Consider the following 18,033-nt stretch of genomic DNA (forward strand, 5'->3'; position numbering starts at 1 on the left):
GAATTGGTTAGCGGGACGCTTCAGTCCTACTTGACATCACTATCACTGTTATGTTAATTAAGGAAAGTACACTGTCAATTAAATCGCTATGCCACCAGGGCAGGAAAAGAACGGAGGATACGACCTCCAGAATTTCAGATATGGAAGGTGGCTACATCCTACGTTAGTATTATATTCTGTTACAACCGTTCTGCTTATCAAGTAATATTTTACTGTAACATATCACAGGTTACAAAACCCTCACAAGAAAACTGCAAGGGGTGTTGGTAACACTGGTTTTATGGCTCACAGCTAGTGAAAGCAGCTCCAGGCTTTATCACATACCATATTTCTTAAATCTTAGGCATGTTGGATAATATTTGACTAGTTTTTATCATTAATTAACCAGTCAATATATAACCCCCCCAAAATGTATTTCTATGTTTTAAGCACGTAATTAATAACTATTCTAAATATAAATATTCTAATGGGTAATATAATTTATTTACTACATATTTATAGATGTATTTGAAACAGCTCATTATGTGAAATCTGCATTTATTCTATGTGAGAAGTTTATTGTAGTTTGAATTGCACTTGTTTCTACGTAGTGTATTTTTTTTACGACTTATTCCATATGCTATTGTTATCAGACAACTTTGGGATCCAAGGAATGTGGTAATATGTATGGATACAAGGACACTAGCAGGAAATCACTGTTGATCGTAACCATGGATTGGTTCTTCTGGTATGACCTGGACAGAAATTCGCAACGAAAAAGTTTTAACTGTATTAACAAAGAAAACTGTAAACAATTTAAAGAAATCAACAAATTGTATATATAAATTCCTTTTCGTGATGTGCTTGCGAATGTGGCATCGATTTTAAGAAAAACTTGAAACTTACAGTCCCTTCTTATCTCATCTTTTCAGATGATGCATTTATTTCATACCAGAACATGTAACCCGTAGTTTGGCGTGTTATGCAAGGTCCAGATGGACCCTCCCCCAGGCAGTGCAGCCAACTATGTCTCACAGCCTTTATCTTCTGAAATGCTGCTTGTTCATGCAATTGCATCAGAGTGAACTTGAAGTGTTCCTTCAAACAGTCTTGTATGTAGCTCCCAGTTCAGTTATTTGTTTCTCTCGCTTACAACAGAATACGAAACTAAAATCACGGCCCACTATACTTCGACTTCTGGGGTTTCAATAAATTCGGAAGTACAGGTGGTTATGATTTTAATTTCAGGCAGTAGTGTAGGTAATCCGCGGTATTGTTAAACCCAGAATAGTGATAGAAAGCTGTTGATGTTATATGAGTATGCTTAAAACAATTTTAAATAAGGTTTTAGGTCGACCACTATCGAACATGGCATCTAATGGCAAGTTAAGGGGAAAAGTTGCAATCGTCACTGCATCAACTGATGGGTAAAATCGATGTCTCATTTATTACATAACAATAAATATTGGATTCTGATGTGCAAATGGTTAACATGCATCCAGAAAACGTTAATGCCGTTGTTTAAGAACAAGTAGAGAAACTGTAGATAATCTAACCTCTAAGAAATCTGTATAGTCAGTTTGTATATGTAAGACCCCAAACCAGCCTGTAACAAGGAAATACGTTCTGTACTATCGTGTTTTTAGTGTGCAACACTTAGGACTCAGTGCCTACATGTTTTATTTGTTGTAGCATTGGTTTTGCAATTGCTGAACGTCTAGCTGCAGATGGAGCCAGTGTCGTCGTAAGCAGTCGTAAAGAGAATAATGTTACCAGTGCTGTCGAGAAACTGAAAGCATGCGGATATTCAGTTTCTGGTGTTGTATGTCATGTGTCAAAAGCATCTGACAGAGAACGTCTTATTAAGGAAGCTCAAGATAAATTTGGTGGGATTGATATTCTTGTTTCAAATGCTGCTGCTAACCCAGGGGTTGGACCTGTGTTGGAGGTAATGTTTTAGCTTTTGGGTCATCTTGTGTCTACATTGTTGTAAATGTACCATTACCACCGGACTCTATATTGTAACATTAACCAAATTTCATAGGAAAGCATCCATTTTAGTCCAGTGGTAACGCAGATAGCATTTGATTTGAATCTTAGCCACGACATAGACACTCTTGAATGAGGATTTTTATGGTTTTCATCAGTCTCACAAGGTGAATGCCAAAATATTAAAATAGTACAAGACTATATGCATACAGTTTATTCCCAGCTCATAATTCATGGTAATGTACATATTGTATGAAAGATACTATAGCAATGTTTGCAGCTTACACTACAGTCGTGTGAAATAAACAGAAGATATCCAGATTTCAAAATAAAGCAGATTGATATCATGATGTCTAACAAATAGCTTAGAATGATATGCTGGTACTGTATGTCTTAAATTCTATCATTCTTGTGGTATTACACATGCTGGTATCAGTAAAATTTGTTTTGCTGTATAGTAAATATTTGTGTTTCAATTTTTGTGCTGCATGGTAACATATTCAACACAACAAAAAGACATCTCAGAAGGAATTAAGAAAGCAAGTAATCTTTTTGATTATTTTTTATTTCATGCTCTGCTTTCTTCTGTGGACACTGACATAGCTAGTCATTACCACAAACATGTAGCACCTTTAGATTGTGGAACAGCTCAGAAATGCTAACTGCTGCATGTTTCCATTGAGTAGAAGAAATATTTCTGCACCGCAACACTAACTTTTCCACTTCATACAAACCTACAGTGAAAGTTTATTGTTAAATTTAACATTCTCATATTGTATCAGGCCTTAATTTCTACTTCAGCCTGTGATTGTGTCAGCTCCCTTCTTTACTTTCAAGACTGTCATTTAGAACAGATCAAATTAATGGTTAGGACTCCTGTTTCATATTTTGGAGGTCTTCTTTTTGAACATTGATGCAGTTAGCAGTTTTTACATGTGTTGGATATTTGATGGCTTGCATATCATATATGTTATGCAGAAATGTGTATTACTATGTAGTTATGAAGAAAAATGATGATGTTACAGATCATGGTCTTCTATGTTATGATACTTTGTAGCATTGTAAGTGGCTACCAGTCTGTCGGAGGAGCACATCACTTCCATCTTCAGAGCAGATTATTCCTCCAAAATATTGATAATCACCTACAAGACTACATGTTGCCATAACTCAGAAGACCACAATGCATTTTCACTAACTTCAAATGATGATTTCATGATTAAATATGGACTTTGTTTTGTTTCAAAGAGCCCTGAAGAAGTGTGGGACAAGATATTTGAGGTGAATGTAAAAGCTGCCTACCTCTTGTCCAAGGAGGTCCTGCCTTACTTGAGGAAGCGTCATGGTGGTAGCATTGTGTATATATCTTCTATTCTAGGTTTTGAGCCTCTAGGGGTTAGTATTAAAAATTATATTTAAATGTGTATGAACTTCCCAACTAATTTGTCAGTGCCATGGCTCAGAATTGCTAGTGAAATATGATAGTTGCTTTAATGCCTATGTTTCATATTACTGGTAATTTGGCAAAACTAGCATGTCAGCCTAAAGTTCATAACTAAATTGTATCACATAATCAGATTTGTATCACTTTTTAAATCAATAAACCTGATTAGGGTAGGACTCTCCAAAAACTGGTTTCATTCCGAAACTTATAGGACATAGGCTATACCTTTTTATCCTGGCACTGACAAATTTCAGTTTTACTAAAAATACTAATTTCTTGCGGTGTAGCCCACTTAACACATTTAGTGCCAAAGTGAACTATGTCGCTTTAGTGGAGAGGTTCCAGTACTGACAGTATCAACTTAAATCGCACCCACTTCTCCATATCGCCTGAATAAGATTGTGTGACCAGTGATAGAAAGATGATAAGCAGTAAGGAAGCGTTTTATCTTTTAAATGACCAGCGGAAATGAAAGAGGGAAAAGACAATCCAAAAATATTCATATAGCTGGAAAAAATATGTTTTGTGAACTCAATTGTGACTAGAGAACAGTTACCGTACAGTATAAATATTTATTTAAACTCGATATGCCACATGATACAGTGCTGTTACCTTACCAATCTCTGGTAAATTACTACAAATCAACCTGCAAACACATTAACTTTATTCCTTTGTTCCTCACGTGCTCTGTTGGTGCAGTCCCTGGTTTTATAGGGACTGCATAATGGGAAAGGACTTACCAGTAATGCATACACTACACAACGGAATGAATTATGCTTACTGGAGCCAGTACTATATGCATGAGCATATGCCTAAAACAAGCTCTTGTAACTACAACAGTAAAAAGTGTTACTGGCTTTACAGTTTAAAGTATCATGAAGTAACATTAACAATGAAATTACATTTTTGGCTATTCATGTTAGTGAGACTGAACAGTACAGTAACTTCACCTCCTGTGTAAGAGGTAAGGTTAATGTTACCTCTGGGCTTAAACACAACACAAAGGCTTAAAGGGGAGCAGATGTGAAGTTCCCATACATTCTTGACCTTGGAATAAGAGGTGAGGGTTGGCTCTTCTTGATAAAGGGCCCCTGTAACCATAGGATACGCTGGGTTGGCTTCAGGACCAATCTGGACATTGTAGCAAGATCAGGATCACCGCCAGAACAGAATTTTTATCATCTAGTCATGTCAGTTATTCTTATCGTCCCACTTGTAAGGTTGTGACTGACTTGCACTCTCCGTGTCTTGAAGTAATGACACATATCTGCTTTCAGCAGCTGTTAGGTGTCTACTCTGTTAGTAAGACTGCATTGTTGGGCCTCACCAAAGCAGCAGCCAAAGACTTGGCATCAGAAAACATCAGAGTTAATTGTGTTGCACCTGGCATTGTCATCACAAAGTTTTCTGCAGCTGTAAGTACCTCATGTTGCTCATTGACTATTAGAAACAAAGTATTTTTATTATATATGACTGTTACTTCTTGCAGTAATTTGGCAGATAATTATAAATAGGAAAACTTAAACATCAATCAGAAGTGTTACTTCATTCTTAACTCTGAGCTATGGGCAGCATTCAGTCTGTACAGAGTGTCTCAGTGTTCAGAAGCACCACACTTTTTGAAATACTTTTTATTTTACAGTTGCGTGAATCAAAGGAAAGTGAGGAATTACTTCTTCAAAATATTCCCATGAAACGGTATGTGCATTCTTTGATGCTTTTCATTCTACATAATATTTATCATAATGGAGCTTAATATCTTTTAAAATAATAAATTTTCATATTAACTTTTAGGAAGATCTTGCCACCCACAAAATTCATATTCTTCAACCCTTCACTACTGGTTTCCTTACATGATATAGATTTCAGTGTCATCACATGGTGCCAGCCTCTGTACTTGGTATAGACCAGGTATATGGTGTTTAAATGTCCTCCATCTACAGGGTAGGACACCATTTAAATGACTACCATCACTGAAGGGCTAATTATAACCAATGAATAACTTTCCATTCTTGTGTGGCCATTATATTATAAGGGGGAAAACTGCATAAGTGTGTCACTCATCATAATGTAAACAAATTGTGCAAATAGATGGGATAACTGTATAAGTAAATAAGGTAATCAGAATCGTTATGCCTGTAAATCTTAACACGATTCAAACAATGCCACTAACAATTTCAGGACAGTTTCGATAATGTCCATATCTGAAAGTCTGGCTGAAGATATTTAGCAAGTATGAAGGAACACTGATGTCTCTAACAATTTTATTTTAATGTATTCAACAGGCTGGCTGTACCTAAGGAGATTTCTGGTGTTGTATCATTTCTGGTATCAGACGATGCCTCATATATTACTGGAGAAACTATTGTTGCTTCTGGAGGCATGGCATCTAGACTGTAGGCTTGTATAAGTAATGCTTGAAGGAGGTAGAGTTCTGGTGAGTAATGCCATCTAAGAGCTGGGAATTTCAAATGTTACTGGTTTTCAGTATGCAGTTGCATTTACCATAAATTGAAATTACTGAGGAGAGATGGAAACCTTGTTCACATTCCTAGAATGTATGTTTTCCCAAAATTTAAATTTTCTTTCTTCTCATTTCAATGATTTTATTTCATGCAAAATACAAATCATCTCATTTGAATTTCCCACATTTTTCATTTTAATTGTTGGCTATTCTGAGAAGTTTTATTATTATTATTTATTTTTGACTGCAAATGGGTTTTTACCCGGTGGCAGTGGTCCTACAATAAGACACAACAGAACAATGAGACACAACAAAACAATAAGACATTACCGTCTTGTAAGCATCATTTTAGGTTCCAATGTATGACTGCAAATTAACTGTTCTTTTATCTGTTAGCTGAGCCTGCTGTATGCACTGCAGTCATTTAATGTAATTTGTATGTTTGATAAGGCCATGATGGCAACACAAAGGGAAAGAACAGTAGATGAAGAAGTCAGTATATTACAGGATGTTGTTTACTTCTTTGGTGAAAAATGTGGATTAGCAGTATCAACTCAGAAGACAGTACTGAAAAGCCATCATGCCATTGATGAAAATGCAAATTAATGTGGACATTCACAACAAAAATATTCAGACAGAGCAAGATATTAGATTATTTTTTGAATAGTAAGTACATTACTGATTCTGTGCAAGAACTTTGTGTCTGACAAGTGACTAATTTGCATCAAGATACTGTATACTTTAGTTTCTGGAATTGTATGTATTATAGAAACTTTCATAACTGCTTAATAATATAAGTACATTATTTGGCAAGCTTGCCAATGAAGGGTCAAGGGGAACAGACATACTAGGCTTATGATTTTTGTATCTTCTGCAGTTTACACTTTCTTGGAATTTACACAGTTTTTCATCAGTCCCCAGAAAAATGTGTAAATAAGCAATTCCACTGTATTTATTTGTGTTTTGTTTAAGAATGCCATGAGTTGCTCAGATTATATAGTGTCAAATGATGGCCAGTGAATAATGAATTATATAGGCTATGGCAGGAAGTAGTTATGGCCTAATTTCAGGTTATATCTACAATTGCTTGCACTGAGGAAAACCATGAAAAACCTCAGTTACAATCATTGGTCTGCAGGCTGAGATTTGAATGGAGGACCTCCAGAACATGAAGCTGCTGTGCTAACCACTTGGGTGCAGTGTTCATTAAGAGGATTATAGGAATGGTGATTGATATTGGGATGGTGATAATTAAATGAGGAAAATGGGGAAAGAAGTTTTAATAAGTTATACATTACCACTGTCCATGTAAAGATGAACCTTTTGTAACAGATGGGCTGGTTTAAATTTCATTTAAATGCACTCAATATTTGAGACCTGGCACATGGAGCTGGTGGCTTGTGGGCCATACTACTCTTACTGTGTGGGGTGAGAATTATGATGTACTTGCACAGCCAACATCCAAGAGAGAATATGGTCTGTAGGAATGGGAAGAGTATATAAAGCCAGAAGGCATAGTAGCTCAGATCACATCTTTTATGGGATTTTACAAACAATCAAAGATTGTGGTTCCAAAACTCAACAGTTAACTTAACAAAGGTTTGGGAAAACAAACTATTAGAAACAGACTTAACAAGAACTATATGTACTTGCCTAGCAAACATGAAAAATATATTGAGCAAGTTTGGAACTACATTCTTCAATTTCCTTAAGACTTATGGAGAAGTCATTGCACTTGCATTATAATTTGGAGGTATATGTGAGCAACTATTCAGTAAAATTAACCTTTATCGTCCTTGGGTCATAGTTTGTGCTGTGGAGCTGGCCATGCACTGCACTAGCATACTGCTAAACTGAAGTCTGGCAGCCCAATATTATGATGACTTAAACCCCATATTCCATTATAACTGACAAACTGTGCCAGATATTGCAATAGTGGCAAGTAACTATTGTACATAATAAGGACTTAATTTAATTTTAATCATCGTCAATAACTCTACAGATTAGGCCATTGGTCGTGTTCAATCTCCTCAGGTTAATCATAGCTGGTCCTTCCTACGTTTTTTCGGTCTTTCAACTTTCCTTCTTCCTGATGGTTCGTCTGTGTGGAGGCATTATGGTTTTTATATTAATAATTTAATCAAATGATAAATAAATTACACAATAATGCAAGTGTCATTTATACCATTAGGTACAAGAACTTCAAATTGGACTGCAGTGAGCTTTGTAGTTTGCAATGTAACCTCTGTTCTGAATGTTGCACACACATGCTCTATACTGTCAGCATACCAAAGACATTATTAACAAAATCATATGCTATTTTATTTATTTGTGGTTTATTTAATGTTACAGTCAGCACTTCGAACTATATAGTATAGTGTCGAAAATATGAACTTGAACATAATCTTAATATTGGCATTTCCTCTGTAGCATATGCAATGGCATGACTTGGTCTTATGTTATGCCACCGGTCAACCCTCTCGGCAGGACTGATAGGACGGGCTTCACTGGGTGGGGGAGTTGTACTTCTGACCCAATAATGAAACTCCCATCACTAATCTACTAATATAATTTCCTAATAATTAAAATACAACGTCCGAACCAGGACCAACCAGCGCACGTCACCAACCAACGGACAATAATAGGTTCCACTCACCCCAGCTGCAAATCACCGCAGTTTCCTCATTTTTGGCCACCAGCGACATAGATTCCTCCTTCAGTTGTTGCACCACACAAGAGACCCAACGCGCGATAATCTCGCGCTTATATAGAAATTTTTGGGACGCTCATGATGATGTGCGCCCTAGGAACCGCCCTGAAATTATTGCCTCTGATTGGCCAAAATTACTCCATGTCCATATATGGAAGACTGTCCCACACGCCATGTCAATATATATGGGAGGCACATGCGTGCGTTGTTTATTTTTCATGGAGACCCTTTTTTTTAAAGCTAACGCAGCACGCAGCTGTGGAGTGAACCTTACCACTGCATCGCCATTAAAATTCCGATGGCTACCCCACCCTTCACACCAAACGTGGGGCAACTACAGTCCAAATTAATCAGTTCAAAAACATGGGGTTCAAGTAAGGGTGAAAAGGGGTGCAGGCACAACACTTATGAGCAATGTAATTATTATGCAACCTTGACCTGATTATTGGAGCCTCATCTACTATAAAAATTTGTGATTTCGTCATCGTAAACCAATCTGTCGTCAAAAATGACGTCATCAACAATGTAACCTTATACTCGGCATTGTTGTGGAACACAACAATGCTGAGTAAACAAATAACGCTTCACGAGATCAACAACTACCACGCAAGTCGCATGATCACTGCTCCAGCAGAAGCACATCGCCTCTGAACAGCGAACTATTAAAGAAATGCTTAATTTCTTACTCAGGGTTTAAAACACTTGAATGAGACACTAAACTAACCCCCCCAAATGGGGGGTTGGTCAAGTGTTTTAACCCCCATTTGGGGGGGGGGGTAGTTTAGTTTCTTACTCAAGGGTTAAAACACTTGAATGAGAAACTAAATTAACCCTCCCGAAGGGGGGGTTGGTCAAGTGTTTTAACACTCCATTCGGGGGTGGGGGGGTTTAGTTTAGTTTCTTACACAAGGTTGGTTGCGTTTTACAAAATTGTCCAACCCCCCCGAGGAGCTCCGAAAGGAGCGCTCTGCTGTAGTTTGTAAAAATGGTGAACCATGTGAAGGTGAGGTTGGCATTACAGTAGGAAAGGTTCCAAGAGACATTCTATCCCTTACACACTTCATATATAGAACTCAGCGACTTAGACATGCTGAATACAATTCTAACTTGGCACTTAGATGACCTGTTCATCGGCTCGTGCGCGCGGGCCCCAGCATCTCCTCCATTCCTCTCTATCCCGTGCTCGGGTAGACCAGTGTCTGATGGTATGGCCACAATTCTAACAATTGAATTAATTTCAGAATATGGCTAAATCTGTCAAGAAATAATTTATAACAAGGTTAAAGATGACTATAGTGGTCATGTGGGATAGAAGTTACATGTTCATCATGACATACCATGTGAAGAAAACTTTGAGAATAAGGTTTCCATCCAAGAGTTCCACTGCTGTTAATAGAATGTTGAATAAAGATCTCGGTTAATGAGCCGGGATAGCTCAGTCAGTATAGTGACTAGCTACGGGCTGGACGACCGGGGTTCGATCTCCGACGGGCAGAGGATTTTTCCTCTAGCCTCTGCGTCCAGACCGGCTCTGGGGCCCACCCAGCCTCCTCTACAATGGGTACCGGGGTCCTTTCCCGGGGGTAAAGCCGGCCGGGGCGTGATGCTGACCACTCACCCCCATCTAGTGCCGAGGTCAAGGAAGAGAGGAGCTATACCTCCACTCACCCCAAACGCCTACATGGCGTATAGTGGGACAAACTTTACTTTACTTACAACTTATTCATATTCTGTATCACAAGAAGACAGGTACAGAAGTTGGGATAAGCAAAGTTCTGTTATGACTTAAAACTGTTTCAGAGAATATTTTAGTGCCTCATTATTAGTCCCTGCATATTAATATGGCTTTCAACTTTAATATTAACAAAATCCAGTTAATAATATTTGTGCACTGAGGTTAATGGTTGTGTTGCAAGAGTTAGGTGCCCACCTCATTTACAAAACAATTACTACTACAATGACTGCTTCTGTTATTACAGTACTTAAGTTTATTCATACCTTGTGGAGCACATATTAGAATTGCTTTTTCTGTCCATGCACATATAATAAACCTAGCAAAGGCTGAACATTTTTATATGAAATCAATTTACATTTAGAAATCTGGACAACAGTAATCCAAAATCAGGAATATATCATTTTGAAGTACAATTCCAACTTTTGCCCATGCAACTAAGAATAAATCGCCTTCTCTACAATTTTTCCATAAGAAATGTAACTATACCTGATTCCTCAATGATAGAGAGAAAAAATAATATGATGGGGCGGGTCAGTCAGTGGAGATAGAGATGGCTCAGCACAGAATATACAGTACTTTAATTATTTTAAATATATCAAAGATAATAATGTGTGTCTGTACAGATCCTTTTGATGAAGTACAGGACTAAATAAAGCTAATGACAACTGTTAGCCAAAAGCTTAAAAATAGTGTTTTGGGGCGTAACTGTCTTTCTGAAATTTGAAGTATCAAGGGGCATGGCTGCACGTTGGAATGGCAAATGCTCCTAGTGACTAAGGCAGGCCTAACACAATGTTCAACAATTCATTTTTGTGTCAGGGGTTGTGGTCACTGCATAGTAATAAGGATATATAACAATAAAATCAGTTCCATTGCCATTTCAGTGTTTTTACAAGAGGCAGTACAGAGTCAGGACATGGACCTCAGGGGAAGGCTGGGGTACTGTTTACCATGCGTCTCCAACATCAAGGAATCAAGATAGCTGTCTTCTGGGTTGTAGTGCCATGTAGTGTGGTAGACGTGTACAAGCATTTCAGAGGTCCCTGCTGCCTCTAAAACGTTTGTAACTTCTACCAGACTACAGGGCGCTACAACCCGCAAGACAACCAACTTCGTACTCACCACCATGAGACCCTCAAATCAAGGAATCAGTTGTACATTATAGCATAGTGAACTGAAAATATAAGTCAGTATGGATGCTCATACAATTGGATAGACTATACTCTGGTAAAATACTTCTCCCTGTTTTTTTAACATGAAGTACTGGATGAAAAGGACATGGTACAGGCACTGGAATAAGATTTACAAAAAAAGTTATGTTCAAAGTAGTCATAATAATGTAATGTATAGAGTTAGACACAATGTCTTCCGTCACCCAACCATTGTTCTCTTACGTCCTCTTGCCCATACTTCATTGAACTTTTTCAGTACCTCATGTGATTCCTTTTTGTTTTCTTTCATATAAGCATCTAAAATAGTTGCGAAGAGTCTGTCTACATTAGCATGAGTACTCATCAATGCCCGCTGTAACACATAGAGATCCACAGCTTTGTCTTCCATACTTGATTCCACATGACTCAAACCAAAGTCAATTAAAACAATGGTTAGGGTATCTTTTTCATCCTTCACTAGTAACATGTTTGATGATGTTAAATCACCATGAATAATGTTGTTTGCATGTAACTTTCCTAATACTTTGCCAATTTCTTGAGCAATTGGGTATAATTTCATTAGCAGGCTACCTGCAGTTCCAGCTTCATTCTCTGCCTCCTCAGATATTTGTGTGATATAGTCTTTTATTGTTGTACTATTCTGTACATCTTCCATGTATATACATCTCCTTTCAAAATCAACTAAATACAAGGCAGGAGTGTGGATTCCTATAAAGAAATGTTTGATGCTTCACTAAAAGACCTGTTAATTACCTGTATAAAAAGACTCGTGAGAATGTTACTTATGACAGTTAAGGTAAAAATATTCAATAGACTTTGATGCTTTCAAGATGTCTCGAGTAAAACATATTCTGGGACAAATTTATGCCCACTTTGTTTCAAATGCTCTGATCTATTTGGCAAGGCTATTAAGAACTACAAATTAATTACACTATTTAGTGATCCATTTCTGTGCTTAATTTACTCTTGTACAGACTATGCAAAAGTTGCATTTTCTTTATTTACTCATACACTTTTACATTGTTGCCGTGTTTGTAATTATTAACACACAAAAGTGACCCATACAGAATTTGTATTTATGTTTGTGATCTTCATATGAGATTTTACATACCTAACTCTAATGGCCAAATGTAGTTGCAATTACAAAATGGAAAGTTAATTTCACCTGCTTTCATTTCTATATTACAAAGAAATAACCTTAAAGTTGTATATATTTCAAGGATTAACTAATTAATTCCACACAGTAGAGTCCTTGAGAATTAACAGTTGCTCAACTACTTACAAGATTTCTGACGTAATAGTACACAAAGCAAAATGATTCTTTACAACTTCCTTTCCTTATAAATAAGGTAGATGGGCTAGAAATTATAAACTAACGCATACTACATATAATAAGCAGATGGTTAATTAAGCTGAAGCTGTATTTCAATTATACTACCTCTACACATATGTAAGCCTCTTACAATACTGGTTTCTAATATTTGCATCAAATATAATTGGGAAAGAGCCAAAATAAAATATGACATGACTTAGCTGCTATAAAACAAATATGTTAATTCTGGAAGGAGAATATTCAGGAGAACAAAAATAAATATTTACCAGCAATTTTACACCTCAACACTGCTCTTGCTTCAGACTTAATTCTTTCTTTGGTTATATGATTATCCAAATCAAGAAGGCGATAACTTTTTTTAAATCTTTCCTTTACAATAGTTGGTCGTCCCAAATAATTTCCCTTATACACTTTAGCTTCAGCTCCTTGTTTAATTAATTTGAAATCGTAACCTAGAGCACATTTCCGGCCATCGTCCGCCATTATCTCTACGACAGTATAGCGCCGAAAATAGAAGGTTATCTGCTCCTGGCGTTGGTTGTCCTAATGTTGGTAATATCTGCACTTTGACCAAAGCTCTGTCTGAATCACTGTGGGCATGTATGGTTCTTCCGGTTCAAATTTGTTAATAAGTTCTGTAGCAACACAAAAAAATACAGTTTTTGTGTGATCGGTTATTTTTATATCCTGTGTATTTTAATGACGTCATACTCTAGCAGTCGCTACTGAGTTGCCCATTGTGCTAGACTCGCGTACCTCCATAGTATTCAATACAAATTGAGGAGTTAATTTTACCTTGATGTAACCAGGTCACCTGAAGTGCTGTGTCGTAACTGAGGTAACTCGGATAACTAAATCAAACCTATCCTAACATAAGCTAAGTGAACCTAACCTAACTAAACCAAATGATTAAAACTAAGGAACGAAATAGAATCAAGCCCAAGCAAACCAAACATTACATAAAATAGCATAACATAACAGCATATAATTACATAATCTAACCTAAACCACTCTCACAGAATATAAACCAACATAGCCATATCTACTTAAACTAACACATTGAAACCTCACTTTAATTGACATACTTTAACCTAGTCCAAACGTAATTAACCTGAACTAACAGTACCTTAAAAAAGTACACGCCGACCTGAGAAGACGAAGACTTAAGCATATGTGGGCAAACATATACAACCGTTGTTACGTGCGTAAATTTGAACAGTTGGGAAAATTCGCCATTAACATAAATGCTCAAAGACGTGTGCAGACCTCAGACCTGGATTCTGGACGGCTCTGGCGATGGTTGACAGGATTTGCTGCACCTCACATGAAATGGATACTCATTAGGTAGGGGAGAAGAGTGTATTTTTGTTAAGAGTGATCAATGTTTCAACAAAGTTGATATTTAATAACACTGTAAATAACAGGTTTTAGTAATTTGTGCAATTTGACTAGAAACAAAAACATCTAATTTAGTTATATTAAGCCTGTACAGAGCTCCATCAGGTAATTTTCAACAATTTATAAGGGGACTAAATGCTACTCTAAAGTATCTGTATAATCCAAAAACTGAATTCGTGATTTGTGGTAACATGAATATAGACTATCTCAATGGGGAAGGGGAAAAAACACTGATTACTAGCAACATATAATTTGATACATATTGTAAACTTTGCAACAAGAATTCAACATGATTCAAGAACAGCAATTGATAATATTATTGTGGATAGAACAAGACTTCCCTCAACTTCTACTTCTCCCATAATAAATGGTCTATCAGACCATGATGCCCAGTACCTTATAATTAATAATATTTTTGCAGCTACTAACTTAATACCTTTGATGCAGATGAAAAGAAAAGTAAATAATGAAACAATCATGCAGTTTCAACTTCTGAAGAATGAAACATAGGAATCTGTTTATGTAGTCAATGATACCAACAAAAAGTTTAACTCATTTTTTTTTCTTTTTCTAAATATTTTTTAAGCTAGTTTTTCAATTACATATGAAAGTATAGGCAAACTAAAGAACGACTGGATTGCACAAGGAATAAAAGTATCTTGCAAGCATAAAAGGAGTCTGTTTATCTACAGTAGGAACAGTAATGACTGAAACACAAGAGCATTTTATATTAAGTATTGCAAATTCCTGAATAATGTTATAAAAGAGGCAAAAAAAAAGCAGCATTACAGTAGACTTATAACAAAATCAAACAATAAAATAAAAACAACATGGAACACAATAAAAAGGGTGACAGGAAAAATACATTTATCAGAACAGATGCCATCTCTTTTAATAAACAATGAGAAAGTAAAGGATCCAGGAACAGTGGAAAATTCCCTCAATAATGTTTTTACTACAATTACTGAAAGCTTAAATTTACATCAAGCAGGGACAGAAGATGCTGTTTCATTCTTAAAACCTGCATTTCCTGTAAAAATTCCAAGTCTTAATATTATTCCAACCACTGAAACTGAGATGAAAACTGTAATGTAATCCCACTAATCAACAAACTGATCAGGTTACAGCAGAGACCGGGTCAGATAGAGACCGGTTTTGGCAGGAAAATAAAAACAATTTTTTTCAAAAAATCAAAAAGTTCAGGTCAACTTCCAAAACGCTCACAAAACTAAAAAAATTGAAAAAGTTCAACTTCGGTTTTTTTAATGCGAAAATATTTGTTTTTTCCGCTTTTTAGACAAATTCCAGCATTTTTAGATTTTTCGAAATTTATGACAAATTTCTAAATTTGTTTCAAAATGTTCCCTACGCGATCAATAATAGAACTGGTCTCTGCTTCACCCAGTCTGTGCCTCACCCGCGATCTCCCGAACTACGTCTGTGCCTATCCCGGTCTCTGCCGACCCAGGTCATACAGAGAACGGGTCGTGCAGAGGAGTCAGGCAAAGACCGGGTCCGTCAGAGACCGGGTCCGACAGAGACCTGTTCTGTCAGGGATCGGGTGGGGAGAGCTTTAAAAATAAAATAAATTTTTCAAACTATACAAAAATACCAGAAATTGTTCAAAAAGCTCACAAAACTAAAAAAATTTCAAATATTTCAAATGTAAATTTATTCAGATATTTAGTAAATTTTTCGTTCTTTCGCTTTGTCTAAAACGCGCACAAAACCATGACCCTGTATCTTACGCGCCGTCATTTAAAGGAACGAATCCTAATGAGACCGGGTAGGCAAAAACGTCCGCCAGAGACAATGTGAGGCAGAGAACGAGTCCGGCAGAGACCTTGTGAGGAAGGGACTGTGTAAGGCAGTGGTCCCCAACCTCTTTGTGCCTACGGGCACATTTGAGAGTTTATGAGATCGTGGCGGGCACCAACCAATTAACAAAGCCAAATTTTCCTTTCTCTGGACAAATAAGATATGGACACCAAATAATACACAAAACAACACGACGTTTAATGATACAAGAAACCATGCAATCAAAAATACGTACTTTTATAAGTACAATTATTATTACTCAAGTGGGAAGTTAGTGTGACGTTTGACACAGCATTTAATCTGTCAGTTTTTCAAATTTGGGAGTGTGGGATGATGTTGCTGCTCGCAAACAATCGCCAAGATGGGCATTAGTAAGTAGATGTCTGTGGTTTGATTTTATGATGTTCATGGTTGAACGGCCTTCATTATTCAGTATAACCTCTTTCGGTATCAACACGGGCACCCAAAAAAGGCCTTGGCGTGCGCCATAGCGCCCGCGGGCACCGCGTTAGGGACCACCGCTCTAGACCATCCGGTCTCTTTGACCGTGTTTCTTACGCGCCGTCGTTGCAAGGAACGCTTTCCTGGCGGAGACCGGGTGAGGAAGAGACTAAGGCAGAGGGCTGGTGATGCTGTCACCGAGTCCTGCAGAGAATTGCTGTGGTACAGACGAATTCTAATATTAAGTTGTTCCAGTGAAGTTCATTGAGGCGAATTTTGAAATTTTTCGAAAAAAGAAAAAATGCTGGAATATGCCTAAAACGCGCACAAATCCGAAAATTTTCGAAACATTTTCAAACAAAATTTTATGTGAAAATTGTTCAATTTTTTTAAGTTTTATGCGCCATTTGGAAGACTTCCAGCATTTTTCGATTTTTTGAAAATTTTGAAAATTTGCGTCAAAATTCTCCACAACCGATACCTGCCAGACACGTTTTCTGGCGTGGCCTGTCTCTGACGTACCATCTCACTGACGGACAGGGACTCTGCTGTGCACAGTCTCTAGATCATCCGGTCTCTCTTTGACCGTGTTTCTTACGCACCGTCGTTGCAAGGAACGCTTTCCTGGCGGAGACCGGGTGAGGAAGAGACTAAGGCAGAGGGCTGGTGATGCTGTCACCGAGTCCTGCAGAGAATTGCTGTGGTACAGACGAATTCTAGTATTAAGTTGTTCCAGTGAAGTTCATTGAGGCGAATTTTGAAATTTTTCGAAAAAAGAAAAAATGCTGGAATATGCCTAAAACGCGCACAAATCCGAAAATTTTCGAAAAATTTTCAAACAAAATTTTATGTGAAAATTGTTCAATTTTTTTAAGTTTTATGCGCCATTTGGAAGACTTCCAGCATTTTTCGATTTTTTGAAAATTTTGAAAATTTGCGTCAAAATTCTCCACAACCGATACCTGCCAGACACGTTTTCTGGCGTGGTCTGTCTCTGACGTACCATCTCACTGACGGACAGGGACTCTGCTGTGCACAGTCTCTAGATCATCCGGTCTCTCTTTGACCGTGTTTCTTACGCACCGTCGTTGCAAGGAACGCTTCCGGCGGAGATCGGATGAGGCATAGACGTCCGACAGAGACAATGTGAGGCAGAGAACGCGTCCGGCAGATACCATGTGAGGAAGAGACTAAGGCAGAGGGCTGGTGATGCTGTTGCCGATTCCTGTAGAGACGAGTTCTAGCAGGAAAATGCTGGAAAATGTCTAAAACGCGCATAAAACCAAAAATTTTCGAAAAAGATTCAAAAAAAATTTATGTGAAATTTTTTAATTTTTTCTTAGTTTTGTGCGCCATTTGGAACTTTTCCAGTATTTTTCGATTTTTTGAAAATTTGCATCAAAATTCTCCCCACCCGATACCTGCCAGACACGTTTTCTGGCGTTGCCTGTCTCTGACGTACCATCTCACTGACGGACAGGGACTCTGCTGTGCACTAGAACAACTTCCTGCTAGATCTCGTCTCTACCACAGCAGGTCTCTGCAGGAATCGG

At 37.5% G+C, this 18,033-nt stretch overlaps 2 protein-coding genes across 9 annotated transcripts; one reads left to right on the forward strand and one right to left on the reverse strand.

Moving 5' to 3' along the window:
* The first annotated feature begins 41 nt into the window (after window positions 1–41).
* On the forward strand, window positions 42–12,649 carry Dhrs4 (Dehydrogenase/reductase 4). 7 transcript variants are annotated; one of them, XM_022079356.2, is made up of 7 exons: window positions 996–1,406; window positions 1,672–1,927; window positions 3,214–3,360; window positions 4,687–4,824; window positions 5,052–5,107; window positions 5,695–5,846; window positions 6,381–12,649. In XM_022079356.2, the coding sequence occupies exons 1-6, from the start codon at window positions 1,294–1,296 to the stop codon at window positions 5,807–5,809; spliced, it is 825 nt and encodes a 274-aa protein (XP_021935048.1). In that variant the 5' UTR covers window positions 996–1,293; the 3' UTR covers window positions 5,810–5,846; window positions 6,381–12,649. The 7 variants fall into 7 exon arrangements, with proteins under 7 accessions (XP_087213998.1, XP_087213999.1, XP_021935048.1 ...); XM_022079357.2 differs by having other exon boundaries at window positions 7,012–12,649; XM_022079354.2 differs by having other exon boundaries at window positions 997–1,406; window positions 11,203–12,649.
* Window positions 10,549–14,086, reverse strand: Tcs5 (TP53 regulating kinase). 2 transcript variants are annotated; one of them, XM_022079362.2, is made up of 3 exons: window positions 13,950–14,086; window positions 13,090–13,458; window positions 10,549–12,198 (listed from the first exon to the last, which is right to left on the reverse strand). In XM_022079362.2, the coding sequence occupies exons 2-3, from the start codon at window positions 13,304–13,306 to the stop codon at window positions 11,690–11,692; spliced, it is 726 nt and encodes a 241-aa protein (XP_021935054.1). In that variant the 5' UTR covers window positions 13,307–13,458; window positions 13,950–14,086; the 3' UTR covers window positions 10,549–11,689. The 2 variants fall into 2 exon arrangements, with proteins under 2 accessions (XP_021935054.1, XP_021935053.1); XM_022079361.2 differs by lacking the exon at window positions 13,950–14,086 and adding an exon at window positions 13,619–13,858.
* Window positions 14,087–18,033: the final 3,947 nt, after the last annotated feature.

Source organism: Zootermopsis nevadensis, unplaced genomic scaffold (genome assembly GCF_977971745.1).
Source record: "Zootermopsis nevadensis isolate Lab colony 2312 unplaced genomic scaffold, Znev_1.0 Znev_ptg000028l, whole genome shotgun sequence".
Lineage (NCBI taxonomy): Eukaryota > Metazoa > Arthropoda > Insecta > Blattodea > Termopsidae > Zootermopsis > Zootermopsis nevadensis.

Excerpts from the sequence above, each read along its gene's own strand:
- Dhrs4 (XM_087357869.1), top strand. The coding sequence starts at position 1,294 with ATGAGTATGCTTAAAACAATTTTAAATAAGGTTTTAGGTCGACCACTA. Across the intron at positions 3,361-4,686 it reads TAGGTTTTGAGCCTCTAGGG|CAGCTGTTAGGTGTCTACTC; the intron begins GTTAGTATTAAA and ends ATCTGCTTTCAG. Across the intron at positions 4,825-5,051 it reads TCACAAAGTTTTCTGCAGCT|TTGCGTGAATCAAAGGAAAG; the intron begins GTAAGTACCTCA and ends TTTATTTTACAG.
- Tcs5 (XM_022079362.2), bottom strand. The coding sequence starts at position 13,306 with ATGGCGGACGATGGCCGGAAATGTGCTCTAGGTTACGATTTCAAATTA. Across the intron at positions 12,199-13,089 it reads GTTGAGGTGTAAAATTGCTG|GAATCCACACTCCTGCCTTG; the intron begins GTAAATATTTAT and ends ATTTCTTTATAG.